Consider the following 27767-nt stretch of genomic DNA (forward strand, 5'->3'; position numbering starts at 1 on the left):
TTCCTAGCAGGTCAATTAGGGACATTGCTGCTGAAATCCAAGTTACAACTCAAAGGACACTGGGAATGATTAGGATACATATTGAGTATTTTCAGAGGTCAGCTTCCGTATCTTGATCACTAAATGGAAAGATTCTTCAGAAGAACAGTCCCTTACCCTACACGTGGAAGAAGAAAAAGATGCCACGATGATGAACTCTATCAAAGTAACTGGAAAGCATTTTAAAAGTCAATTTGGTGCACATTAATTGACATAAAAAACAAATGAATTTGTAGTGAACACTTTATAAAAATTCACATCTGAACTAATATGCTATGAAAAAGAAAACACTTTAGGAAGCTCCATTTCTAACGCTGCCCTAACTAACAAAGTGACTGTACGCTGGCCCTCTGGCTTCTCTCCTATCTCAGTATTTAGAAGGGAATTCCTTAACTGCTTGGCCTGCATCTGAAGACAGGGGATTCCTGTTGCAGAGATTCTCTTTCTCCCCAGCTAGCAAGAGTTCCACTATGAAACCACGATAAACTACAGGTGGAGAGGCGGCAGCGTGCACCCAAGGACAAGTCATGTCTCACTGCCTCCACCACATACCAAAGACATGTCCCGAGTATGTCTTAGGGAAAGGAGGTGGTAATTACAGTGATTAAAAAAAGTGTTTTTTAAACACAAAAATTACTTTGAGAAAAAGAGTGTAATGAAACAGGCACTGGGCAATAAAGGAGTAGGATGCTATTAATAAGAACGGAGGGTGAACTCATGCTGGGAGGGTCTTAAGGTTTATTTAACCTTGGAGGACAACAGGTCTACCCGAAGAATGATCCTAAGATGTGTAGGCTCAACCACTCCAACTACAGAGAAAACTACGCTCTGTGGGTCACGTTCTAGGACTTACAGACCCTCAAGTCTCACAATCACTTGATGCCATTTTTGCCACAAAGTGAAATAAAGCAAAACCTTCCTGAGAGAAATGGCAGAGTGGCCGGCCTAGGCACTGCCCGCCTGCTGGGGACCGCCTGCCCGCTGGGCACGCCCACCTGCTGGGGACCGCCCACCACCTGGCCCCACCCCGCAGGCTCACAGAGCTCCAGGTCTCTGCCTCAGAGACCACGGGCTCCAATACCACTCCGTGCGCAAGAATCAAGACCGCTCACGGAGGCAAACGGAGCCGTGCTGAGTCCGCAGCCCCGGAGACCTAGGGAGCGCCCCCTCACTCCCCTCAGGACCATGGCTGTGCTCGGCACGTGGCCTATTCTAAGACCACGACACCACTGGCTGGGCAGACCCCGCAGGTGAGCCGCAGAGGTGGGCGGCCCGGGAGCTGAGCCAGCGCTGAGGGCTTGTTCCTATCCCTGGGCATCGATCAGCCAAGACGACACGACCCCTGTGGCGGAAAACTGCCTCGGGATGGATGCTCTTGGTGGCTGTGGTTTTTCTAGTAGTCCGCAGGGACCGATTCTGACAGCTATGCGCTACGTGGGATCTCCCCAACCACACGGCTAACACTGCTGGGTCTGACTCCTCTCTGCACTCCGGGGGAGGGAAGGGGCAGGGGCAGGAAGCGTGATGAGTGAGCACTTTACAATGAACACGGGAGCACCACTCTCAGTACCAAAGGGCGATGCACCCTCAACCGTCATGCTGAAACTGAAACACCAGACAGGTTAGATGGAGGCTCTTTGTTCTTAGACCTCTATGGGACAGAGCCCTGGCTCATGTCTTCCGGAGCCATCATCTTCCACTGAGCTGCACCTACAACACAAAGAACAGGCAACAAGCGACTTCGTTTGCTTCTTAAAGAACGCGCAGCAGTTCTGAAGGCACAAGATGGACTGTTTCTAGCGGAGGGAGCTTACTTAAGTAAGTCTACAAAAGGGAGCCGTGAAGACCCACCAGAAACATACGAATGTGACTGCTGTGAGTGACAATCAGCGGGAAACGCTCCACTGTGCAGCAGGTAAGTGGCCGCCAGAGCTAACGCCAGAGCTAACGTGGCGGGAAGCTGCTACGCTTAGTTCAGGCAGGAGAGCTGCGCCTGTGAGCCTTGCTTACAAGGCCTCACCGCCTGAGGACGAGCACGCCTGGCGTTCACGTCGGTTCACGGCTACACCACAAGGAGGGGGGCACACAGTCAGAGCTGGCCTAGGGTAGCATCTGCACCTTCCTGGCTGCAGGTCATTTCATGCCTTTAAATGGAGCAAAACCCACCAGAAGGATGCTGCTACTCTGATTTTCCATTCTCGAATGCACCAAAATGTGCATGCTTGTTGTAATTAGGTGCCTGGGTGAATAAAAAAATCCCATTTACAATTTTAAAATATTATGTTAACCTCTAAAAATCTGATTATTTTCCACACTCCTCAGGGAGACAAGCATTCATTTTACCACCCAACCAGAAAAGATTACATTTCTGAAAATTCTCTGCTACCATGTTAAAAAAAGTTACTAATTCCTTTGTGTTGCAAAACCAAACTGATTGACATGATTTTGATTTAAACTGTTGCTAAATGTTTATCTACACATGCTGTCAGAAATAACCTTGTTAAGAAGGTGCAGCTGGTGTCTCAGCAAATCAGACCCTGGAGAAGGCGGTGAGTGGCCTGTGCCCCGTCTCCTTTTCTCTTTCCGCACCATCAGAAGGAAAAGTGAGAAAACAGCAGAAATATTAGTTAAATCCTGGACTCCACCCCACGACCTACAGGAACTACCTCACTACACTGAAAGCTGACAATACTGTTAGGATTTTTTGATGAAATAATTAGGCTCCTAATTATTAATAAAATTACACATTTCTGGTTAGCTTACACCTCTAACGAGTAATTCTTTCAGGTAAAGAATAAAAGGAAGAAACGCAAGGTTGCTTTTCATTCTACGTGGTTTACCTGACTTACCAGCACTGAAGACAAAAACTGTTAAAAATGGCTGCCAATGCCTTGTTCACAAAAGACTTTATTACCTAGCAATGCATACTGAGAACACACAGAAGCCTGCACGGTCCACGCCGCGTGCAGCAGAGCAATCTCCACTTTACAGTAAGTGAGGGCCGACTGGTTATGCAGTAGACAACACTTTAAGTCACATCCTTACAGAAAAGTTCATTTTACAAAAGAAATAAAAGGTAAAGAAGCAATTACCGCTTTTAAAAAGCAGCTGCTTTGTTCAAGAGTGGAAGGTTTATGCCTGTATTGAAAGACAACATGATCACAAAGAATGAAAACAGTGAACAAATGAAAAACACTTTTTACCGTAAAGCATACACTTTCAAAATGACATACAAATAGTTAAAAATTGCATTACGTTGTCTATCTAACTTTTAAATATGAGGACTTCCAGAATCAGGCCTCAACATTTGTTATCAGTAAAGGGAACTACGCACTGTTTCTGTCACTAGGAACTGCATTTAACAAAATGTGTATAAAGTCTATAGCAAGTTGATTTAAAAAAATGGGTTACTAAGAAACAGTACACTGAAGGCGCTCTATCCATCAAGCGCATTCTCTTCAAATCGCAAATGTGATGAACGGAACAGAAACTGACTACTCCACAGCTGTGATGCCAAAGAATAACACAAGAGCAGCTCTCACACATGCGGGGAATTCCGCCACAACGCTAACGTCCCTCATTTGTCAACTCTTCCAGGAAAATAACATCTTACACACCGGTGATGTTGATGGTTCAGCTTACCTTCAGTGTACTGAATGCTGTACACAACCTGCTTTAAAAGAGGAGGCCGTCCCTGCAGGCAGGCTCAAGAAGGAACAGGCCCCTTCGGCACTGACTACACCCAGGGCATGCCGCTGTGGCCTGCACACACACACCTAGGGAAACGTGAATATAAACAGCATTTATGCTGGCCTTTTTATCTGAGGACCAAAATGAAGCCAAGTTTGCTAAAATAAATCAACCACCCATCTCACTACTCATTTTATAGCAGATGCTTCTGTCTTTTATGTGAACTGCAACCATTTACATTAGCACTGGAATTCTGTGCAGTCTTGGCGATTAAAACAGTTTCTACAGTGAGATTTCACATAAGACACAAAACAGAGTAACTAACATTTCTAAAAGAAATATCACCCTTGGTGTTAATTCAAATATATCATGCTTCCTCAAATCTGCTGGAGAAATACTTATCAGCTTATATACATTAACAAACTGCTGTGAGGTTTCTTCAGTCTTTGCATCTAATTACTCAAACCCTCGGAGCGTCTTCATCTCAGTTAAATCTTCTCCTGGATGAAGGCATGCTGCAGGGCCTGGTTGATGCTAATCCGTTTAGCTGGGTCCAACATTAGGATCTGGTCCAACAAGTCCTTCAGCTGGTGTACTTTTTTACGTTGGTCTTCAGGAAGTCGCTGGCACCCAATCAAGTCAGCCAACAGGTCCTTAGTTGGATTAATGGTGCTCATGACAGTAACTTTCTCCTACAAATAATTTTTTAAATGTGTATCTCTAAATAAATTACTAGACACATATAACCTAAAAACTTAAATGAAAAAAGGTCAACCCCAAGTTAGCCATGATGGCTTTTTTAAACATGGTTCTGTAATTTTATAAAAAGGTCAGAGGAAGAACAGAAAGGAATTCTATGAGAATTCAAAATCACAGCTCGTGCGGGAACACAGGCATGGGGTCTGCAACAGCGCCCGCCCACTGGCCTACCGCCAGGCGCGGAGTGGCTGGTCCATGGAGTCGCAAGAAGGGGGACGTCCCCCGCCGGGGACAGCAGGCTTTCTGAGGAATTAAGTACAGTATTTTACAGGTAAGAGGCGCCAGGGAAGAATTTTTAATCAGGGAGAGTAACACGATCAGATTTGTTTTTAGATCTGGAAGCAGCAAGGAAGCTGATTGCGAAGCCAGACCAAGAAAGTGATCCAAGGAAAGAGAAAAAGGCCTAAATACGGTAAAATAAACTCATGCTAGGCAAACTTTTTTACATCTTTTCATCACCTGATGTGTCTTATTCAGAAATTGGCCAACAGGAACAGGAATAGATGTGTTTTGAAATATTCATAGCTCCTAGACCATCCAACACCCAATCCATCCATGACCTATAAGGTCACCATCTAATGTGGCACACCTGAAAGACACTTACCCTCTCGGTCACTTTATCAACTTCTATGTACATGAAGTTGAGGTTTTGATCAAAATGTTGGTCTTTAAATACGCCTTTCCGAATCATCTGGCAATAAAACATAAGTTGGATTTTGAGCTCTTACAAAACAGTCTGATCTACCGATAACCTAATATATGTCACACAAATATTACTATTTAGTCTCTCTGGGTTTGCTTACTTATTTGAAAATGATCTCAGATTCCTTGCTCTTGAGAAAGTAACATATTTGGAAAAAATGTAAATGTTGTACCTAAAACTACTTAATAACATGAAATTAATTTTCCCAGGCAGTGAGTTAAATAAACCCATTACAATATCAAGTTGTACTTTCATTATTCAAAACTGAAGACTAAACAAAGACTTAAACCAGCTGTTCTTAGACAGGAAAAACATTACACAAGTGGGGCCTTGTCTCTTGGCAGTTGAAGAAACCTCAGGACACTGAAAAACGTTATGTTCTAGTAACAGCCCTGAAATGACACCATTAAAGCAAAAACCAACATAACTAATCTCTGTCTTAGTCTAAACAAGTTCAACACAAGAGAATTTGAACAGAACCTAAAAAGATGTCATTTCATGCGACTTTTCTTGGCACCTTTTTCTTTGCCCAGCAGTGTCCAACCTTTAATAAGACGAGTGCCCTTGAGTCCCGCTTCCGATAGCCCCCCACGGTTCCCCGATGACCAGGTCCTTCCTCTGACTCCGTCTAACCTACCAGCATCTGGTTCTCGCCGCACAGTCACCAGGGTGGGCGTGTGTCACCCAGGGGCAGTCAGCGGGACAAGGGAAGGCTGTGGAGATGTGGAACAGCCACGTCCTCTCCCCGCAACACAGCCCCACCCTACACACCCTGCTGCTCAATTCAGGAGGGGAAAGAAATGCACAAGGACAGACTTCAGATAGGAAAAGGAAGATGGGATTCTCCCATTCTGTCCTGAGAGCTCTTGGCTGCTTAGACCCAGTAATTTAAGCACCAGAAACACCTAAGGAATCAGAGTAGCCAGCTACCTGCCGCTCAGAAACTGGTGTGCTCTCAGCGGGGTGAGCGTCAGCCACCCACGAATCTACAGGGTGGCAGGGCTAAGACCTTAAAAACGAGCTCGCCCAAACATCCTACCTTATTCGGCATCTTTCCTTTGAGATCCATGGCGAGCTTCAACATATGGTTATTGGTTTTGCCAGGAAATAAAATTTTTCCAGTATAGAGTTCATATAAGGTGCAACCTACAGACCACATATCTATACCATAGTCATAGCTTTTACCTATAACTGAAAACATAATACAGTTTTAATATACAATGATACTATCAACCAACTACTATTTATTTCCATCAACAGGAGCATTAATTTAACTCGGACGATATAACCATTATCTCAGTAGTTCACACTTCAGCAATTAGTTTCACGTTCACTCCCACTATTTCTTAACAGAGACTCTTAAAAACCTTAACAGATGAGGGCCTGGGGAGGAACTGAAGAGGTAGGAAAAGCATGTGTTTCTTCTACCTTCTCATCTCCCCTTTTGTGGAGCAGCTAACCGGCCTCAGCCAAGGCCAAAGAGGAGAAACCGCACAGGTGCAGACAAGCTGTGAACAGGACGTGACGACCAGCCTGGAGTAATGTGGCATCTTCAAAATCCAAGGCCTTCCATGCCCGTTTGCGACTCCTGCCACAACCAACTACCATCACCCCACCTGAGGAGGACGCAGGGCTGCTCTCCTTAGCAATGACTTGAGCGGCTGCTCAAGCGCGGCAGGAAACGGTAGTCAGTGAACCGGGTGCTCCCACCGCCCACGATGGCCCAGGCCAAGGAGCACTGGAGGAAACTTACTGATCTCAGGAGCGCGGTAAAATCTACTGACAAGGTAAGGCGTTATGTCATTATCCGCAACATGTGAGGCTGACCCAAAGTCGCAGAGCTTTAATATAGTTTTTGATTCATTAACCTGCAAAACAGTTTATCGGGGAAGTTTGACTCAGGCCAGAAATAATTAAGACGTTATCATAAAAATAATTGGCTTTGAGAAGTTATTTCCAATACTGAGAACAAAGTCACTCATTTAAAAATTCCTTTCCTAATTATTTTATAATTCAATTTCCTAATTATGAATAATTAAGAGCTATAGTATTCTAATTAGCGAAATAACTTTTTTCAACGAGGAAATAAGGAATACCAAGGGAATCTGATTCTAACCAATGCTATTCAGAAAAGGGTGGCGTAGTGAGAGAAAGCACTGAAGCAAAGTATCTTCTAAAACCCCCCAAAAAACCCAATCTCAGCCAAGTTATTACTTAAAGGAACATGAAGACGGTCATTGAAGAGAGCGGACTTAACTCTCATTTGCCAGAAAATTATGACGGCAATGAAAGCAGAAGGGCTCAGATTAAATTTGGACAGAAACAGAATAGAGACATTCTCCATCGGAAGCTGTTAGGCCATCCCAAATTTAGCACTCAAGTCTCAAAAAAATTAAAATCCCTTAAGTATAAAGCAAGTATTAGTCAAGAAAATGTTAAATACATTTGGCCAAACTGATAAAAGTGAACACTATTAGTCATCGTTTCTCTTCCCTTTGCAAATACTTCCACATACACAGTAACAGTGACATCTGCTGAGAAAGGCTGGAGGTGCTCCCATGCCTGCTGCCATCCTGAGTCAGAAGCATGTTCGGGGTTAACAAGTGGAGATAAGTCACATTCCAGAGTCCCTTCCCCCCTTCAAAAGAGACACACACAAATTCCGAGTTGGGACTTGAACTTGGCCTCTTGTTCCCACCCCACAGAAACCCAGCACTTTAAACAAACAGCCCCGGGCCATTCCCAGGCTATCGTAGAGCCTGGTCAGTGTGGACTGGCCCACTACAGGTGACGTCCACAGAACTGAGAGCAACAGAAACGGTCAAGCACCAGGCTTCACCTGGGGAAATCGGGGAAAAAAGAGACCTTCAAACGCAAAGTGCTTCAACATTCTTTAACATAAACTGCATTCAGCGACCTACGGATGCAGTTTCAACGGTCACTGACAAAAACCCCAGGGCCATTTTCAGGGGATGCTGGGTGGACGGAGGGCCTTCACCAGCAGCTGGGGACCCACACCCGGGCAGCCCTCATCCACTGGCCCTCAGGGAGCCTAGTACACTACTCTGTCAGACTGACAGTTGAAATGCTGGGCTAAAAGCTTGGGGTTTTCATTAACAAGCAACTCCACGTGGTCTCTGATATTTATTTTTCTTAGGAAGAATGCCAAACTGTCTGAAATCCACGTGAAAACCTATACTAGTTAAGCACCAACTCAAAGATAAATGAAGTTTTAAAGGCAAGCGGTCCTGAGACAATGGTAAATGTCTTATTATTTAACCTCCAAGTGGTTACAGAGAGGCTGTTCACTGGGTGATTACTTTTGACCGACACATAGTTAATACATTCTTTGGTATGGACAGTGTACTTTGTAATTCAAAAAAAAAAAAAGAAAAAGAAAATTGGGGTAAAAGACAATTATGAAATAGATTAGGCAAGACTACAACTCATACTGTACCTACCATTTCACTGAGAATACTCATCGCCTCAAGCCCCAAGTTACCTTAGAAATGCAATACCTTACACACTCAGACCAAACCTAACAAAATGGAACGTCTCAACAATGTGGTAGTCTGGAAGGAAATAGTCTAAGATATTTAAAAAGAAAAACGGAAATCCGAACCAAGCTCTAAGCTACTGATAAGGAGTTTGAAACACACTTTAAAGGGGTCTTTCTTTAAGCACTGCCCGCCCGTGAACACGCCCTCGGCTCTGGACAGCATGACCAGGGCAGAGGACAGGCTGGGGCGGGAGAGGTGTGTGCAGACCAGCCGCCCCACTGGGATGAGGCTTCAGACACACACACTGGGAAACCTGACCACACCAAAGCCACGCACTGGGAGAGGCACGCCTTCCACACCAGGCCCAACCACGCCTGGGCTTCCCCGGGCGTGGCCCCCGAAGCCACAGCGGCCACAGAGCAAAGAACAAAGAACGGAGATGATTCCTGGGCGCCCTACACTCAGCGCCGCGCATCCACTTCAGAGAAGGCGACTCCCTCACTGCACGAAACTAGAGAACCAAGGGCTGCCTTCCTTTGGTGAGCACGCCTTTCCACAGCAGGCCCCACCTGCAGCACTGCTGCTCAGACACCAGAGGAAGCCCGCCATCGCGCACCCAAGAGCTCTCAGCGTCCAGCGGACGCAAAACCCATCCATCAACTGGAGACGTCTGGGACAGCAGCCTCCTGCCTCTCTCTCCACACATTTCGCTGTAACACTTCATGGCCCAATTTCCAGAGTGAAAACTGGTAAAGCCATTCGTAATGGGTAATTAATACACGGGATGACTCTTGGAAGATGTAATTTCTAGGACATAGTGGTAATCACGTTACAGAAGAACTGTATGGATGAACAAGGCTGTCTGATCGTTTGACTTACCAGGATATTGTCTGGCTTGATATCTGCATGGAGGATATTGCATCTTTTAAGGAGTTTCAGAGCCAAGAACAACTGCTGACTATAGGATCGGACAGCCTTAATATGAAGGCCAACATCCTTACCGTATTTTTTTAACACCTCTCGTAAATTCATACTTTTAGGAAAGAAACAAAAATCAGAAGTTAAAATGAAAAATGAAAATTTTAAAAAGCAAAAACATTTTCAAGCATGAAGAAAAATCAATTTAGAGTATGAAATACAATACTGTTCAGGAATCCTCCCACCCACTGCCCAAATGTCTGATACATTATTCCACACTGAAACAAGAGCATATGAACCATGTCTACACAACAGTTTCCAAAATGAAGAGAAGGGAAGATACACAGGGGTAAAATTCCCACTGACCTAGAATGGGCAGAAACACGAAGACATGGATTTGAAGGTTGAAATCATATTTCTACTCCATGACTCCCATTCCTGCTCATCCTGGCTTAATCTTTCCTTGGAGTATCTAACTTTCAGGGAACTCTCTGCTGAGCTCAAGGCCACACAAGGTGGGTGTGTGGCACACGGCCAACCACTGTCTACACATTAACAACCGTCAAGGAGCTAACTTTTCACCAACAGTTAAAAGACAAAAGCCACAGCCAACTGGAAAAAAACATCAAACACCCAGAAAACTGGTCACAGTATTTGTCTGAACTGAGGATGGCAAGATGGGGAAGCCTAGTTTTCAGGGTCATGACGTCCAGGTTCAGGCATCATACCTTAGAGGCTCAAACACCAGACACAGATGCTGTTTGTGATAAAAATGTCTGAAGAGTCGCAAACAATGAAACTTGTCATCAGGATCAGCATCATTAAGTTTTTTCAAGAATTCTAATTCTTTTAGGCCAGTTTTTTGCCTGAAATGAAAAAGAAAACTAGATCAAAACTAGATACACCAAGAATTTAGGAAAAGTAAATAACGTGTATTTATTTTGTATATTTATTTAGCGATGTGTTGTTTTTTTAAAGTATTAATAAACCATCTGCTGAGGAAGGACAAGTCTCCATGTCATTCACGCAATACTTCCCACTTGGCCAAATATTGTTTTCATGGAGCTAATTTCCAAAATAATCAGTGAACAGAACAGAAACTCCCGAGTAACAGACCCACCTTACTTGGAGGGAAATCAACCTGGCACATTTTATCCTAAGACGCCTCGATGTAAATATCATCCTCCAAGATTCTAGTTACAATTTGACAATAGGCCATATTTTAAAGCTAGTGTCTATAATACAGAAGTTGAGGATTTCCATCAAACTAACCTTCTAAGCCCAGGACAGCCCAGGACCTCAGCATAAACTAGACACTTCTTTCTAGTGCTTCTAAACCAACGCTAAATTGATTTTAACGCAGCTCAGTGTGTGGCATGCTGCTGCTGCTAAGCCACCTCAGTCGTGTCCGACTCCATGCGACCCCACAGATGGCAGCCCACCAGGCTCCACCGTCCCAGGGATTCTCCAGGCAAGAACACTGGAGTGGGTTGTCATTTCCTTCTCCGATGCATTAAAGTGAAAAGTGAAAGTGAAGTCACTCACTCGTGTCCGACTCTTAGCGACTCCATGGACCACAGCCTACCAGGCTCCTCCATCCATGGGATTTTCCAGGCAAGAGTACTAGAGTGGGGTGCCACCGCCTTCTCCAGTGTGTGGCATAGATTGTGTTAAAGCAGTATGGCAATGACCTCACTGCTCGTAAAGAGAAAAGGCAGCAGATAAATGGTACGACGCACTCCTAGACCTGAACTGTCACCTTTTGCAGGCATCATGCTCGGTGACAGCTAAGCAACACGACCCTTCGAACTGAATACAATCAGTCGACAGTTCCGATGTGTCACATGTAACAACATGTGACTATAAATTAAATACCCACAAAGAGCTGCTCTGCTGTTTTATAAGCCCCAAGCTGTCCTACACAGACTGCTGTCACTGTTTAAAAACACGCTTGTTTGTGAACGCCTGTGTTGAGCTGGTTTCACAGCTCCCTGAACTCACATGAGCTCGTTGTTTCTGATGATCTTCACGGCCACCTCCTGGTTGGCCCTCGCGTTATCCCTGGCTCGGACCACGTTACTGAACACACCTTGACCCGTGTAGCCGTACACGTTGTAACGCTTATCCAAAACTTCACCTATGTTCACCCCTAAAAAGGTAAACTGAAACATTAGAATTCTGACCAGGATACATTAATGAACAGAACCTTGAGACACATCAGAAATCAAAAGGCAGGGAACACAGCATGTTAACAGCGTGCCAAATCTCTCCGGTGTGCTTGGCTTCCTGGACACCAGAGTCCCAAGGCCTTGCCTCCACACTACATGCTCGAAGCCGCAGGCCTCCAAGCATTACAGAAGTTCAGGGAGCACCTCCGGCAACTGCTGACGCCCCGAACCCCGAGGGGGCAGTGCCGTGGTTGCTGCAGTCTGGCGTGGCTGGCACTGCCCCCTCCGGAGGATTACCTGAGGCCTGAAAGTAACTGAGCAGATTTAAGGTGCACGTCAGGTCTCGCTGCACTTCAGTCTGCGGGGCTTCTGGGCGGCGGTACGGGCACATGCAGCGGCTAGCGGAGCCGCACGCTCGAGTGATGGCACTGGGGTGTGATCTCCAGAGTCCTCCCAAGTGGGAAGGCCTCGAGCCACACAACTTTACAAAGTACTATGATAAACTCTGAAACGAGCAAGGACTGTGAACTTACGGTAATAGCCTTCTGCATCAGTCCAGTTATCCCTGAGGTTGGGATTTTCTTTGAAATCTTTTCCAATGCCAGCAGCCCGCAGACGCGCACTCTGAAATTAAGGGAGTAACATGAGCTACTTATGCCCAATTTAGGCAGACATTTAAAGCACTTCCTTTAAACTCTGACAGGAAGATTTCATGCCAAGTTAAATAAACTCTCACCATGACTCACTCAAATGCAACACAACAGAAACGTGATTCCTAAGTCCCTCGTATCACAGTGATGCTCAGGGAAAAAGTTAACATTGCCTTCACGTTTCTTCTACCGCCCCATTCATGTAACACCCCGTGTCTCTTCCCATCTCCATATGAAATGTCACTGGCTGCACTGCAAGAGTACCTGGTACTTCTGAAGACCTTTTCCTTACGCCTCACTCTCCAGGACACCCGGAAAACCCTTCACAGCCAGGCAAATGAAGCTCCCTCAGACCACCTCACCCTCTCCTAACCCACTGCCCGTGAGCGTGGCTCGTACTGTAGGCGCGGCTGCTGCCGGCGCCGGCCGCTGGTGTCCGCGGGGCCTTGGACCCTCTGCTCCCCTGCCCTCTTTAACCCCCCGCCGTGTGCTCGCTGCGTGCGTGCGTGCGCCCCGCTGCCCCGACCAGAGCCTCCATGTTTCTCACACCTCCTAAATCTATGATGGAAATGGTCTGCTGCTTTTGAGACCATTTCTCAAGGAAAAAAACTGATAAAATGCTTACAAGAAAAAATTTCTTAACCCAGTCCTTATAACATTCCCAGTTCTTCAATGTATTCCATTAAGCTCCAAATCCTAAGTTTCCAATCACCTACAATATAGAAGCCCTGAGTTGAAGGCCTGAGAATTACTCATGTCACCTGGTCCCCCGCTAACCACAACAGACACAGACATCTGTAAATCCAAGAAAGGAGCTGTTTAAAAAGAAAACAACTACACATTTAAGTCATTTTGTATTTAACTTTTATGAAGCCCTGATTCTTTTTTTCTCACTAGGTATGTACATACCATCCAAATACATATTTGCTATATGTACTTAACAGTTATATTTTTATAACTAAACATACTCACATCAAAATAGGCAGCAAACATATCATCAGATTCTGTAAACATATCAGGTGCCAACAGCTTCTTCTGAGATGAGCCTGAATGGAAATCAGCATCAGTATTTGGAAAATGGAGAGATACAAACCGAAACACAAAGAATCAATCAATGGAGAATCACTAACAGCAATCCAGGCTTTTTCCTCTTGTGTATCAGTGTTTCATTAAAACCCAACTTAGTATCACTTCATAACACAAGATATACAAAGCTATCCACTTTTTACTGAGAATGCATTCCAGAAAATTAAAAAACCTAGTATCAATACTTTCACTAACACTGAACTAATATGCTAATAACTAAGCAACAACTGGGCTTGCCAGGCGGCTCAGTGGTTGAAGCAACCACCTGCCAATGCAGGAGACTGGAGTCCGGTCTCTGGGTGTGGAGGATCCCCTGGGGGAGGGATGGACTACTCGCTCCAGTAGTCTTGCCTGCAGAATCCCATGAGCAGAGGAGCCTGGTAGGCTACAGTCCCTGGGGTTGCAAAGAGTCAGACATGACTGAGCACACACAAGTAACACTTATACACCGCCAGGAAAGCTCCTCTTTAAACGGCCAATTCATACCTCAAAAGGTTAGACCCCGCATCTGGATCATGATTCAAACCAATGAGCTACAGACATGAGATATTTAAAAATCATCAGTTTTACCAAGTGTCAGTAATGTTTTTCTTTAGAAATCTTATCTAACACAGATACAAACTGGACTTTTCCCAGGTGAAATTAATCGCGGCTTGGACTTGCTTTCAATATTCCAGCAAGCAGAACCAAAGGTACAGAGCACGCATGGTGGACCGAGCGTGAGCTCCAGTCGCGGTTACGGGGACACTCACTGGGGTATTCTGCACACGGCGTTCCTCGTCTCCTTCCTTTCCCCTGCCGCAAATAGCCTCTTCTCTGGGTGAAGTGACGGAGCTGACCACCCGGGGAAGAAGAGCCCAGTCACAGACACCTAGCTCACCGTTATTCTGCTCGACGGCCATCAGATTGTGCTTGGCTTTGACCGAGGCCTCAAACGTGTCGACGTTCTCGCGCTCGTACTCCTTGACGTCGGCAGCCACGCGCTCCAGGATGTCGTCGGGAGACGGAGAGCGGGAGCGGGAGCTGCTCTGCGGGCTGCTGGGCTCGGACGGCACGGACAGGTTGCTGTCGTCAGCAAGGTACTTGTATTTCTGTAGCGACAACACAGAGCGTCATCGTCACCAATCAAGGGAGCTGCACTAAAAACCTGAGTGTCAAATAATGCTAAAAAATAAAAATAAAATAGAGGTATTGATGCCTCAGCTGAATTAGATCCACAATCCCTTATATGCGATTCCAAACCCACAGAGCTGCGGGAGGCTTTCTACGGCTGGTGCATGTTCTTCAGGTGGCAGAATCTGACCTGAAGCCGTGACTCTGAACGTCCCCAGTGTGAACACGAGGCGTCTCACAGCAGAGCGCTCCCAGTGTCGGGCAATGGGGTGCTGTGCTAGCCCCCACTCAGGGGCTAAGTAAGATACATGTATGCACCACATTACCTTTCTAAAATTCACATATTTCTCAGTTCTGAAGCACATCTGGCCCAAAAGTTGGAGATAAGGGATTGTGGACCTGGGTAAGAACAGAAAAAGATTCAACCAAGTCTTCAGGGGTGCCCAGTAACTGCTCAGTACCAGTTTCCGCAGCGCCCCAGGGAGGGAAGTCACCTCTGGAATTCCAGGTACACCCCACGTACTCTGGTAATTCCAGTTCTGCCCGTTGCTCTGAGATGCTGAGGTTGCTGCCAGTTCACAGGCTGCTACAACTGCCCTTTCCTGGTCTGCTGTCCTGCTTACAGCACCCAAGCATCTTTCGTGTCTTCCAGAATTCTTCTCACCTCCACCCTCGCCTCCCATCACGTGACGGTGAGAGAAGGCACTGTACGAGGACGGCCATGCTCACAGGGCCGCGTGGCCAGGCCTCCTCTCAGGACAGCCAAGGAGAGCCGGCAGCCCTCTGCACAGCTCACCGTCTGCACAGCTCACCGTCTGAGGCCTACATGACACCCTTTCCCGCCCAACTCCTGCATCACTCGGCTTTCAAGGAGTCTTAAATTTATCGGGACGTTCCATTTAAACATGCACATCTGTATTAGAAAATCTATCATTTTTACTAGGCGTTAAAGAAAAATCTTTCTCACATATAATAGGCTATAATATATACAATTTTTATGCTAAAGGAAATTCTTCCAAGTTGTACTCATTTGAGGGTTCTCCTGTTTATCAACATTAAAAAAAAAAAAAGCACACTCCAAATTTTGTCTTACAAAAGGGCTTTATATGGGAATCCTATGTATACAAAAAAGATAAATATTTCAATTTTATTAAGAAACTATCTTTTTTTTCAAGACCTATTCAAGTGCTTTACCAACATTTAATTGTTAAAGTAAAAATCCTTAATTTTGTTTAAATAGTGGTTATTTAAGGACTGTTGATCAAAATGTTACTAAAATCAATACCTGAACGATGGCCTGTCTTTGTATTCTTCTCTGTTCTATCAAGGCTTCTTCATCTTCCTCCTCAACATCGAAGTCTTCAAGGCTTAGGAAAAGTTACATCCATACATGTTAATTCCAGACATCCTTAGAGAGTCCAAAACTGTTAACTCTCATACATTTAAAAAAATAAAAGCTGGAAAATGTTGGTCATCAGTAAGTTTGAACAGGAACCTTAAGCCACCTCACTCTATCCTTGCTTTTAAACTGTCCTGGTTTGGAATCCCGGCAAGTAAATTTAACCTTCTATGTCTCCTTTTTCTCCTCACCTATTTCACTGCACAAAGACTGGAAACAAAAGAAGGATCCTTAAGCTTAAAAGTCATCACTAGCTGTGATCAAATTACAGATGGAAATTAAAAGACTTTCAAGTCACACCGTGTTTGTCTAATTTGCAAAAAGAAGCCATAGGAAAGTTCCATTCTTACTTGTCATCAGATGAAGATTCCTGCTCGACCTTCATTCCTTCAGAAAGACTTCCTTTAAATTTGTCTTCCTTTACTTTGCTTCTGCTCCTACGTCTACGACCACCCCGTGATCGAGACCGCCTTCTCAGGCGTGATCTGCTCCTCCGACCTCTGTCCCTATTTGAGGAGAACAGAGAGATATAATACATAGAAAAGGTCAACTGAAGTTAGGGAGCCCTGAGTGTGCTGGCGCACAGGTGTTACAGGAACTCCCAGTACTTTTCAAAAGCTCGATTTTGTTATAAATCCAAAACTGTTCTAAAAATAAAGTCTTTAAGGGGCCAGCAGAAATGTTTTAATGAACACTGATTTAAGTTTAAAGCAAATCTCAACAATCTGTGTGTGTGAAATCATCGCACGCTGGCGACAGAAAGACTGCACGGCGCCACAGCTCGTTTCTCAGAGAAAAGCAGCTGTTAAGGAAACCCACCCACTGAGCTTCAAAAGCTCCGGTCTGATGGACCAAAGGGGAGGCTTTACCTTCTCCGAGGAGACCTGCTTCTTCTTCTGGGAGACCGGCTCCGTCTGAGAGGGGAACGGGACCTCCTCCTAACAGGAGATCTACTGGCCCGTCTGCGGGCTGGAGACCACCTACTGATCGGGCTGGCATCCTTGGACCTTTCCCGCCTGCTGAGGATGTCATCTCGAGGTCGTGTTCTTAAGGGGACCAGATATAGGTTCAGAGAAGAATAAATCAAATCAGAATAAGCAAACTTCTCCTACATGTAAAGGCACTTTAAGAAAGGGCACAGTAACCTAAAGATTGCAAACACAGAATAATGTTTTGTAACAAAAATTCCGACGACAACAATAACATTTTGGTGTAACGGTTGACACACAAGAGAAGGTCTATTTCCTCTGGTCTCACAATTTGAAGAATTAGCAACAATTATTTATATTGTTTATCTTTTTCTCATTTCAGATAAAACTTGCCCATATAAGGAATAATATTCCATTCCCTTGGTTTGAGGACTGTTTTCTTTCTAAATTGTCAACATTTTTTTGCAATTAAGACCCTTATTTTTAATGTATCAATTAAGAATAAAATCCCTTTACAATCAACATTAACCTTAGAAGAGAGGAACTTTAGGTAAGAGTTAAGAGAAAATGCCAGTCCACCAAGTCATGGAAGTAAATACTGGTATAACTTATCTGGACGGAAATATGGCAGTGTCTTTCTGAAATGTAAATATGCGTAATCTCAGGCTGTGTAATTCCACTTCTATGAAACTACCCTAAAAGAAGCTTTACACAGACTCAATGGATATCTCTGCACACAACTGTGAAAAACTGGAACCAATCTCAATTTTCATCAGTCTCAACAAAGGAAGTTGAATATATTATGATACATCCACAGCGTGAAGTCTCATGTTATTACGTAACAAACACCCCTTACACACTGCCACTCAGTGTTTGATGAGATAAGAAAACCACGGCTAACATGAACGGTATGAATCCTATTTTTAAGAAGTATTATGCACATAGAGAAGGGGCTGAAGAGAGACTGCTGTCTCAGGAGTGGCAGCAGAGGAGGGATGGAAGAGTGCGTTTATAGGCTTCCTGCAGGATTTAAACGTCTCTTTAATTAGCATGCATTTCTTCTGCAAACTAACAATAAAAACTTGTTTAAAATATTCAACTCTAGTCCCTTAATGAACTCATAAGAATTTCCTTTTCAAACTGAAAGCAACTGAAAGAGAATAGGATCCTTAAGAAAAGATATTAAGACAGCAATACGTTCTCCACGCAGAGCTACAGGCAGGGGGCCGTTCCACCACTCGGAAGTGAAGAATCAACAGTAGCTCTTATGAGAATCGCATTCTTGAAGCTTCTCAAAACAGGATAATTTCAACTTCAACATCAATTCATATTTATACCCATACACAGTAGATGGCTAGGAGTTCATGAAATTATGAGACAAGAATTGGTGGATCAAATGTATTATGTAAATAAGAATTATTTTTATTACGACTGATTAAAAAAATCATTTTAAGAGCTCCTATGTTTTTCAACAATGAGACTACAGGTATATGAGTTAATAACAAAAAAATTTCCCATTTTCAATTGTATTTTGGGGGCCAAAAAAGCCAACTGTAGTTCCAACTATGTTGTTATGATTCAAAATCACACCAATTCAAAAGAATGGACAGGTCACAATCCTTAAACTGATACCTCCATTTTTAAAAACTCCAGCACACACTATTCAAAATACAATCCCTGCTCTAGAAACTAACACCTTTCCCATAAAATGCGTAGACTCAGACTTATCAACCAAGTTTCTTGGATTTAAAGTGCGGTTCTGCACGTTAGAAACTAAATTAAGAACTTAGAGTAAGTTCAACATTTAAAAGCCACCTACAGGCAAGATACTGACAGAAGCGAACATTAGCACAGTTAGCAGACAGGACAGGTTACACCGAACACTATCAACTCTTCATCACCTCTGTTTCTATTGCCCACAAGTTTTAGCTTCTCCACTGAAATCTGCTGCAATGGTAGGAACCACTAGCGCCCTGAAATCAAGTTACCTTGGCGAAGAGAGGCGTCTCCTTTCAGGCTCCCTGCGTTTTCTTTCCAAAGACCGGCTCTTGGCTCTCCTGCCAGGCGACAGGGTTCGAGAAGGTGACTTGCTCTGTTTAGACCTCCTGTCATTCAAGAGTGGGGATCGACTTCTCCTGGACTTATCACGCTGTTTCGGAGACAAACTTCTTCTTTTGGGACTGCGACCAGGTCTTCTACTGGGTGACCTGTTTTCTTTCCCAGAGGAAGCATCTTTAGAGGGAGACTTGACCGGCTTCTTCTCTTTATCGGCTTCAGACCGTCTCAATTTCCTCTCTTTGGACCGCGACCGTCTGTCTTTGGATTTGCCTCTCAAGTCGACTGGGGATCTAGATTTCTTGCCTCGATCACGACTTCTACTTTCATTTATAACAGGGGATTTTTTCCTATCCTTTGACTTAGTTTTATCTTCGACTTTAACCTTGTCATCGACAGGAGATCTGGCCTTCCCAACTTTCTCTTGAGAGCGCCGTCTGAGGGTGGGCGACTTGGACTTTCTGGCTTCATCTTGAGACTTACTTCTTTTGGAGGGGCTTTTTGACTTTTTCCTCTCCTTTGACTTGCTCCTTGTCGCCTTCTCTTTAACGATTTCAACACCTCCCTTACTTTTCTTTTTATCAGACCTATGTCTAGTCCGTTCTTTGGATCTGCTTTTACTCCGCTTTTTTGTACTATTTTTATTGTCCACAAGTTCAAGTTTCCCCTTCGTACTTGAAGATCTAGTGCTCGACCTATTTCCATTTCTTGCCTTTTCATGAATCTCCCCCTCTTCTTCAGAGCCGGACTCATAACCTTGTAATATGAGCCCCATCCCAGACTGGACCTTTCCTTCCATGAGCTCATTATCGAGCTCAGCTTTAATCAAGGCTCTCTGCTTCTCCAGGTCTTCCAGGAGAGCTAAATCGTCAAGCTTAGTTCTTTTTGCTGGAGACACGCCTTCTCTGTCAGAAGCATCAGCGGCCTCTTTCCGTTTGTGCTTCTTGTGCTTATGCTTATGTTTATGCTTCTTATCCTTGTCTTCTTCTGAAGAATGTTTATGTTTCTTATGCTTACTTCTGTGTTTATGTTTCTTTTTCTTGTGACGACTGTGCTTATTTTGAGACTGGTCTTCTGATACTTCTCCATTTTCTTCATTAACACTCTTTTCAGAATTAGCATCTTCCATCCTATAAATGTATCAAACATTTAAAAGACACATTACTTATGGAGCATTCAGTCATAACAAAATAGCAATGATAAAATATATCTCGATGTGATACATGAAGTTAGCCACTGAAATATTTTATTTCAAAGGTATAAGGCAAGAACTGAGCTGAACAGTGATTTAACTCTGTTTCTAAGGGTTGAACTCAAATACTGAAAGTATTAAAGGAAATACATAATAGGGCAGGTTAACATAATTATACTTTGTAGAAAAAGGAAATTCAAACCAGTAGTTTTTGCAGTAAGTTAACACTGACTTTCTTAAACAGCCACTTGGAAACTTGGTTTTTAAATCAGCATTTCCCATACCGCTCCACACTGAAGGAACCTGCCCATTCTTTTTCCATAAAATGTTAGTAATAACATCCATTGGGACACTAATCTCTTTCCCCACTTGGAATTCGGAAACACACACATATATATATACTTAAATCTCTAGAGCCAAAACGAGCTATACTCAGAGTCATTCTGGGCCTGTAAGCAGCATCTTAGCCACCGTGTGCCACACAGCAGTACCACCAGCCCCCCCGCCCCCCCCCCGCTCCGGGCAGCGTGATGAGCTCGCCGTGCCATCCCGCCCCGGGCCCTTACCAAGGACGCTGTCTGCTGCTGACCCTGACCAGCCACATCCTCAAGGCTGAGGCCCCAGGGTCACCAGAAGCAGGTGATCCTCCTCCTGACATCCAGCTGGAACAAGATGGATTAATTTGCTCCAGTCCTCCAAATTATGTACTCTCGTACTTTTAGTAAGTTTAATGTTTTAATAGTAAGTTTAACGTTTGTACCATATACTACAAAGAGCTCCTTGCAAGGTAACAATTAATGGGTCTATTCAATCTCTTTTTAACATGTCGAAGAAAATCACCTACACATAACATAGGCATTAAGTCAGGTAGCAGGAAAATAAAAATCTCTTGCTTCTCGTAAGGAAACTTCCAGTGGAAAAGAATCGCATGCCTCACTGGAGAACTGCAACGATGAAGACCTGAGTAAGGGCATTATGGGAATGCTGATGGGTCACTTTAAATCACTCTGAAATGGTCAAGGAAGGTATCTTGTGGATCACCGAAAAACCCAAGCGATTTATTCAGCAGCGACTTTGAGGGAGAGAAGTTTATCAACAAGGTATTTATTTGGATTAAAAAATAGGCTGAGTAACACTGACCTGAAGAATGAGTATGACATTAACGAGAAAGGTTAAGGGCTATTTTAGAAAAAGGAAAAAAGATCAATGTTGCCGGGGTGTCAAACCTGGTGAAGAGACTGGTCTAATGGAAGCTAAGCGCTCAAGCGGACCGACCCCAGGAGAGGGAGGCGTGCAGCAGACTCCGGGAGCACACGGCTGAGACAGCGGAGAGGCCCAGGGACTGCCAGGTCAGGCTGCTCGACGCACGGCCCCCCAGCCTGGTCTCAGTCTTCAGTTAACTTGGCGGGGCAGGGGCACGACACAGTGGAGGACGCTTGAAAAGCTGCTGGCTCACAGTAGTGAGGGGCCGTGGAGAACACACAGCCACCACATGGCAGGGACGTGGGATCTGGGGTGTCACACTGCCAACGCCCTTTTCTGGCACTGGGGACCACGGGGAAGGAGAGAGTACTAGCGAGCTACAAGCAAGCGATGTCTTCAGCTGAGTCAGGTCTCAGTCTGGGCTGACCTCTCTAACAGAGTATAAGAGGGCACAGGATAAATAGTCTTTGAGAAAAGACTATTTTCAAAGACTTGGAAAAAGTCTTTGGACTTTTCTCAAAGACTTGGAAAAACACAGTGTAGTATCTTTGTATATTAAAAATACCCAACAGCATGGCTCTATCAAGGAGGCGAGGGGACATCACAGATTTAAGGTGAAGACACAAAGGCATTTCAACTCTGTTCCTTGTTTGGCTGCAACCTCATACAGGCAACCGTCTCCCTTTCCTAGACTCTCCCATCCCACAATCCAGAAGGTGGGCTCTAAGTCTATTTTTCTGAACCTTGACTTACAGGGGGAAAGTGTGAGATAAATAGAACTAGGCTAATTCAAGATATAGAGATAGGCAGGGAGGACCTTTATGAAGGTTGAGAATGATTTTCAGGAATATAAAAATCCAAGTGCCCAAAGTGCAAAATTCTACTCAGTAAGCTAGAACTCAACCTAAAGACCCTCTAAGAACGGCCCAGAGAACAGACAGCTGGTTGGTGAAGTCTGCAGAGCCAGGCTCCAGGGGCTCAAGCCCCGGTCCCACTACTGACTAGCTGAGTGGCCTCACTGAGTGTGAGATTAGTGGGGAAAGGAGCAGGACCTGCCTCTGAGCACACGGTGAGGACCGCACAGTTAACACGCACAGCTCGTAAGGCCCAGCACAAATCTCGTGCCCAAAGTCAGTTTTGCTTACTGTTCAGACACCGGGCAAATTTACTCCCCATGGCGCTGGGGAGCTGCCCACAGACACTCAGAATGTGATTTAAAGAGCAAGGGTCCTGATCAAACCACCTTGCTCCGACGCCGCCTGCAACAAGATACCCCCAGTGTGCCCTCAGACAAGCCACTCCCGTGCGTCAGCGTCCCCCACTATAAAAGCTGGGCAAGTAGCACTTCTGACCAACCACAGGTATGTCACTGCAATGAGTTCATCCACACCAAAGCAGTCACTCAAGTGGCCAAGAAGCCCTGTCTCTGCCTGTGTCCCTGCGACAGATGTGACGCCACATTCAAGGAGGCAGACAGGACTCATCTGAGGCATGGGCACACCCAGCGGGTGGGAAGGCTGGTGCTACAGCTGACATCAGAGCTCTTGCTTCTGCATGAAGGTGCTTTTACAACATCAGGTCATCATCAGCCCCAAGAGAAAGCTGATTACTGCTTCCTGCCTCGTCCAGAGTGAAAACCTGAACCCTCCACCAGACCAATAGCATCAGCCCAGCCTCCCTTCAGCCGAGCCTGCTCCCCCCAACACCACGGCTCTCCTCCCCTGCACGTAAGGGCCTGGGCGCTCCCCCCCAGAAGTACACACTGCCGGTCCCCTCACCTACCTCAGGTCTTGGCTCAAGTTCCACTTTCTCAGTCAAGTTTCCCTGACCAGCTCCCTTTAACTACAACCCCTCCCTTTCACAGACAGACTCCCTCCCTCCCCTTCACTGCCCTCCACCTAGCACAACTCCTGTCTGTGTCCTCCTATTATAACATAAGCCCTGTGGAGCAGGATCGTAATCTGTTTAGCTCACTGCTCCATCCCTGAGGCCCAGAAGATGATTTAACCCTGAGCGGGTACTCAGTAAGTACTTCTGTGTCAAGGGAGTGATTCACAGAGTAACAGCAGGTGGCTCAGTGCTAAAGAATCATCTGCCAATGCAGGAGATGCAAGAGATGTGGGCTCGACCCCTGGGCTGGGAAGATCCCCTGCAGAAGGGCATGGCAACCTGCTCCAGTCTTCTTGCCTGGAGCATCTCAGGGACAGAGGAGCCTGGCGGGCCACGGGGTCCCAGAAGAGTCGGACACGACTGAGCGACGACACAGCGACATCGCTGGGCACGGCTGGTCTACACTGTCTGTGCACATGCTCAGCTCTTGAAGGGGAACACTTGGTTTTTGGCTCACTTATGCTCCAGCGCATACGCCTATTTCTTGACCACAATACCCTCAAATGATTTAAATTTAATCATCTCCCCACAGAAAAATCTCCTCTTCTGACCCTTTTCCAATGCTACTTATAATTTACAAGTTTTCCAAGGCATTTCAAATCCAAATACTGAAGGGTTTACCTTCAGAGGAAGTAATTTCCTCCGAAAGAGAACCTAGCATCTAAAGTTTCTGAGAATCAGGATCAACATCACAGTGGTGCCCAAAGTTACTGCCATTCTCAGGAGTAATCCCAGTTTTATTGTAACTTAATGAATGTTACCTCAAGAAATAATGACTAGGTTACTAATAAAATGCCACCTAAGTGCCTTAGGGCCAGCTAGCTTAACCTTAACTCACTCCAGAGTTCTCCTACATTGGGGTTAGGCAGAGAGCAGACCTCCAGCCTCTTCTGTTGATCTCTTAGAGCAAATTTCAAAGAAAATAACTGAAGTCTGACTAGGCACATGAGGAAAACTTGAACTCAGCCCGTCAATGGCACCCATGTCGCATATAATGAGCGCGCTTGTGCTAGGGTCACTTAATTCAGGCTCATTAACAACTTTCTTCTAAAGTTTTAGGAAAAGGTTTCTTGTAAAGAAACCTGATCACTTTCTTGGACGATTTACATTTTGCAATCCAACACTACACATTTAGTAGGTATATTTCTATACCAAACTGGTCTACAACAGGTTTGTCATAAACCAGTACTTACTGAGAGCTGAGTAACATCCTTCAAATCTCATTTGGAAGGAAAGCTGCATTCGGAGTGCAGACAGCATGGTGGTGTCAAACAGTATTTACTCATAGGTTAGCTTATTTCATCCTTCAAACCACCCAGAGTCTTGGGGCATCTGGCACAATAAAAATAGCCATGGAACAACTTTAAAATAAAGCGACCAATTACCAACCACTAGCATTATTTTAACTTCCCTCTTCACATATATATATACTTTAAAAGAATATTCCTAATAACATCTTATATGGGAGGCATTCGATTCATGCTTCGGAGCTGGGGGCAATGGGGAGCAAAGTGAATGCCACTGCTTTCAACAAGGAAAATAATTATAACTAAGCCTGTTTCTCTGACAAGTGAGACTCCTTTAATACAGAATTAATGTAGATGCAAAAATAAGGATGGATTCAAAAGACCAACCAGTCTCAAAAGGAACCATTCCACCCCCACTCTTTCCAAATAGGATATTAAATTCCAAAGAGTTGGAACTGTCATATCATAAAAGCGAACCTTTCTAGGATACTGAAAATAAATAAAAATTATTTCAAACGTTAAAGGCTAGTAATATTTTAAATAAAAGGAGCCACGAAGTAGAGTGAGAGACCAGAGCACAGAGCAGGGCTTCACTGCGGGGCTGCACGGGTGTAAACCCTACACCTGTCACTTAGTGTGACCTGGGCAAGCTAACTTAATTTCTCTGTACTTCCAGATTCTCAACTGTACAATGTGGGGAGTGTCAGGACCGCCTCCACAGGGCTGTCATAAAGACTGAATGAGGTCCTATTTGCTCAGTACTGGTCTGGGTAAGTTCAAGTAAGTCAATGCATATAAAAATTTAAATGCTTGAAACTATGAAAAAACATTGAGATAAAGACATTGACAAACTTTTTTAAAAGCCACTAAAAAGCATTCAGGGAGCTTTACTTTTTCAAAATATTCCACTTGGAGTAGATTCCAAGTAACTGTGAACTCCTTGGTGTGTCTTCAAAAAAAAACATACTCAGACATTACATTTCAGCATTCACTGTGGGCAGCCAACATGGTACTTGCTTTCCTAGTAAACTGTCATTTTCTATATTAAAACGTTTCAAATAAGTGAAAGTAGGACACACATAGATGGAATATTCTGTGCGTACCAAGTGTGTGTGGGGTGTGTGTGAGTGGGGAGGTGCAATATAGACCATCTCAGTGCCACTCACCTTGCAGGAGCCTAAATAAATAAGATTAAAGCTAGTGTTATTTGAGTATCTAAACAAACACGGCTGCATCCTTCCTGAAAAGGAATCTAAACCGTCCCTGAAATCAAATTAATGGACATAATACTATAGAACTTTAAACAGATTACTAGAAAAATCAGCTGCATAGCCTAAGATTTTCATAGGATCTTCTCATGAAGCCAGGAACAAGGCCTCACTGTGAACTCCGTGAAAGACAAAAAGAGGCAAAATCTACTTCAGAACCCACCTGCCCTCTTTTAAGTCAAATTGTGAAGATAATGGAGCAGCTTTCAGAGGCCCTAAACGAAAAACTTCTGGTAACTGTCTCTGCCTAGATGAGCAAAGCAAATCCCCAAGCAGTCCGGCACTGGACGCACAGCGGTGAATCGATGGGCAGGCTGGGAACGTGCAAAGATTTTTCCTCTTGTCAGTCCAAAGGTGCCGGGAGACTATCTCTACCTCTTTCTCAAGACAGCTGGAAACAAATCAAACAATGAGGATGCAAGCCAAAAAAAAAAAAGGCGCTACAAGAATACTGTCTTAAAATCCATTCCCTCTCTTAGGTTCCTGAGCTTTCCTAGCAAACACACGGAAAAACAGAACACACTGCTCTCAGTAAGGAAGGGTTACCCTAGCAGAATATACGAGGATGCGTCCACTCGACCGCATCGATGCTTACGTTAGCTTGATTACAGACACGAACCGCTCGGGTTTGCAAGTAGCTGACCGTTCCCATTCTTTATTCCACTGGGGCTCCCAGAGAAGCGCTGTGAACTCGGGCCAAAAACCTTAGTTCTCAGAACCGAGGACTTGGTCTTACTTTGCCTCGAGTTTGCGAGCTGGCACACCAGCTGCACTAGGCAGAGGAGGAGAAAACACCACGGGGACGCTGGGGCCGAGAGCACCGGGCGGGAAGGAGGGAGAGCCGCGCCGGCCGCCAACCGCGGCTTCGGGCGGTGAAGGAGGCGCGCCCGGCGCCCCTCTGCTCCCGGCTCCCAGCCCCGAGGGCTGACACCGGCGGCGGCGAGGGAGCCGCCTGCGGAAAAGAGCGCTCGGGGATCGCCGCCGCGCGGGCCGCGCCGCCCGGGCTGCTCCGGAAGACCCGCTCGTCGCCTCAGCGGCGGGCAGGCGCGCCCGCGCCGCGGCGTCGCGCTCGGGACCCGTAGAGGCCGCTCGCGCCCTCGCCTCCCGGGGCAACGCCGCTGCGGGCCCCGGCCGTGCTCGACCCAACAGCTAGGCCCTCCGGGCGGGCGGAGCGCCGAGGCCGCCCTCCCGCGCCCCCACGGCGCCGCGCGGGAGGCAAAGTTTGGCTGCGACCGCTGGGCCGCGAACTTTCCCGCCCGCTCGCCCGCCCGGGCGGCGCTCCGCCCGTCCCCTCTCGGCCGGCCCCCGGCGCAGGCCCTCCGCGCCGCCGGACTACTTACTCCGGGTGTTCCCGCAGCGACGGCGCCTCCGCGGCGGCCATCTTGAACTTCCTGACTCCTCGGCAGCGGTGGCGGCGGCTCCGCGGTCGGCGGAAGCCAGGGGAGGCGGAGGAAGAGGGAACAGTGCCGTCGCGCATGTGCCGACAGCGTCGGGACCCGTGGAGCTCAGCGTCGCTCGAAGAATCCGGATATACAAGTGCATCCGGGGACAGAGCGCACGAGCGTCGTGACGCACTTCCGGAAGGGGCGGGACCGCGGCGGCCCTGGTCGGGGCTTTAAAGGTGCGCGCTGATTGGGTAAAAACCGTCGTCAAGTTCTAGGAACCTGGAGAGGGTTTGGAAGGCAGAGGACTCTGTATCCTGGGCGCAGTTCCGAGAACTGGTCTCGTTGTCGGACCCAGACTCGGGTGAAAATTTTCAAGCTGAGCAAAAAAGATGATTTTGCTTTTTAAACAGCTTCTTATTCCTTAGATAACTCAGTGTGAAGCGGTATTAAGAGAAAGTTTGTAGACAGGCATCTTGAGAATACTGCAAGCTAGGGCTGTACCTGGAACGTAGGGAACTACTAGTATTGGCACGTTCGTTTGAAACTTTTGGAACTTTGTTTCAGGTTTGGCTG

General features: G+C 45.7%; 1 protein-coding gene across 6 annotated transcripts; it reads right to left on the reverse strand.

Moving 5' to 3' along the window:
- PRP4K (pre-mRNA processing factor kinase PRP4K) lies at positions 1 to 27250 on the reverse strand. Of its 6 annotated transcripts, XR_011146537.1 has the most exons (18): positions 27150 to 27250; positions 18943 to 20139; positions 16895 to 17071; positions 16376 to 16531; positions 15912 to 15993; positions 14394 to 14604; positions 13400 to 13473; positions 12311 to 12401; positions 11611 to 11758; positions 10338 to 10475; positions 9571 to 9724; positions 6945 to 7059; positions 6231 to 6382; positions 5093 to 5179; positions 3682 to 4421; positions 3132 to 3177; positions 2536 to 2618; positions 1 to 1749 (listed from the first exon to the last, which is right to left on the reverse strand). XR_011146537.1 is itself a non-coding variant. In XM_068994275.1 (15 exons), exons 1-15 carry the CDS (start codon positions 27188 to 27190, stop codon positions 4218 to 4220), a joined length of 3027 nt encoding a protein of 1008 aa, XP_068850376.1. In that variant the 5' UTR covers positions 27191 to 27250; the 3' UTR covers positions 1 to 4217. The 6 variants fall into 6 exon arrangements, 1 of the variants encoding a protein (XP_068850376.1); XR_011146535.1 differs by having other exon boundaries at positions 2536 to 3815; positions 4144 to 4421; XR_011146536.1 differs by having other exon boundaries at positions 3132 to 4421.
- Between the last annotated feature and the right edge of the window lie 517 nt (positions 27251 to 27767).

This window comes from Capricornis sumatraensis, chromosome 22 (assembly GCF_032405125.1).
Source record: "Capricornis sumatraensis isolate serow.1 chromosome 22, serow.2, whole genome shotgun sequence".
Classification (NCBI taxonomy): domain Eukaryota; kingdom Metazoa; phylum Chordata; class Mammalia; order Artiodactyla; family Bovidae; genus Capricornis; species Capricornis sumatraensis.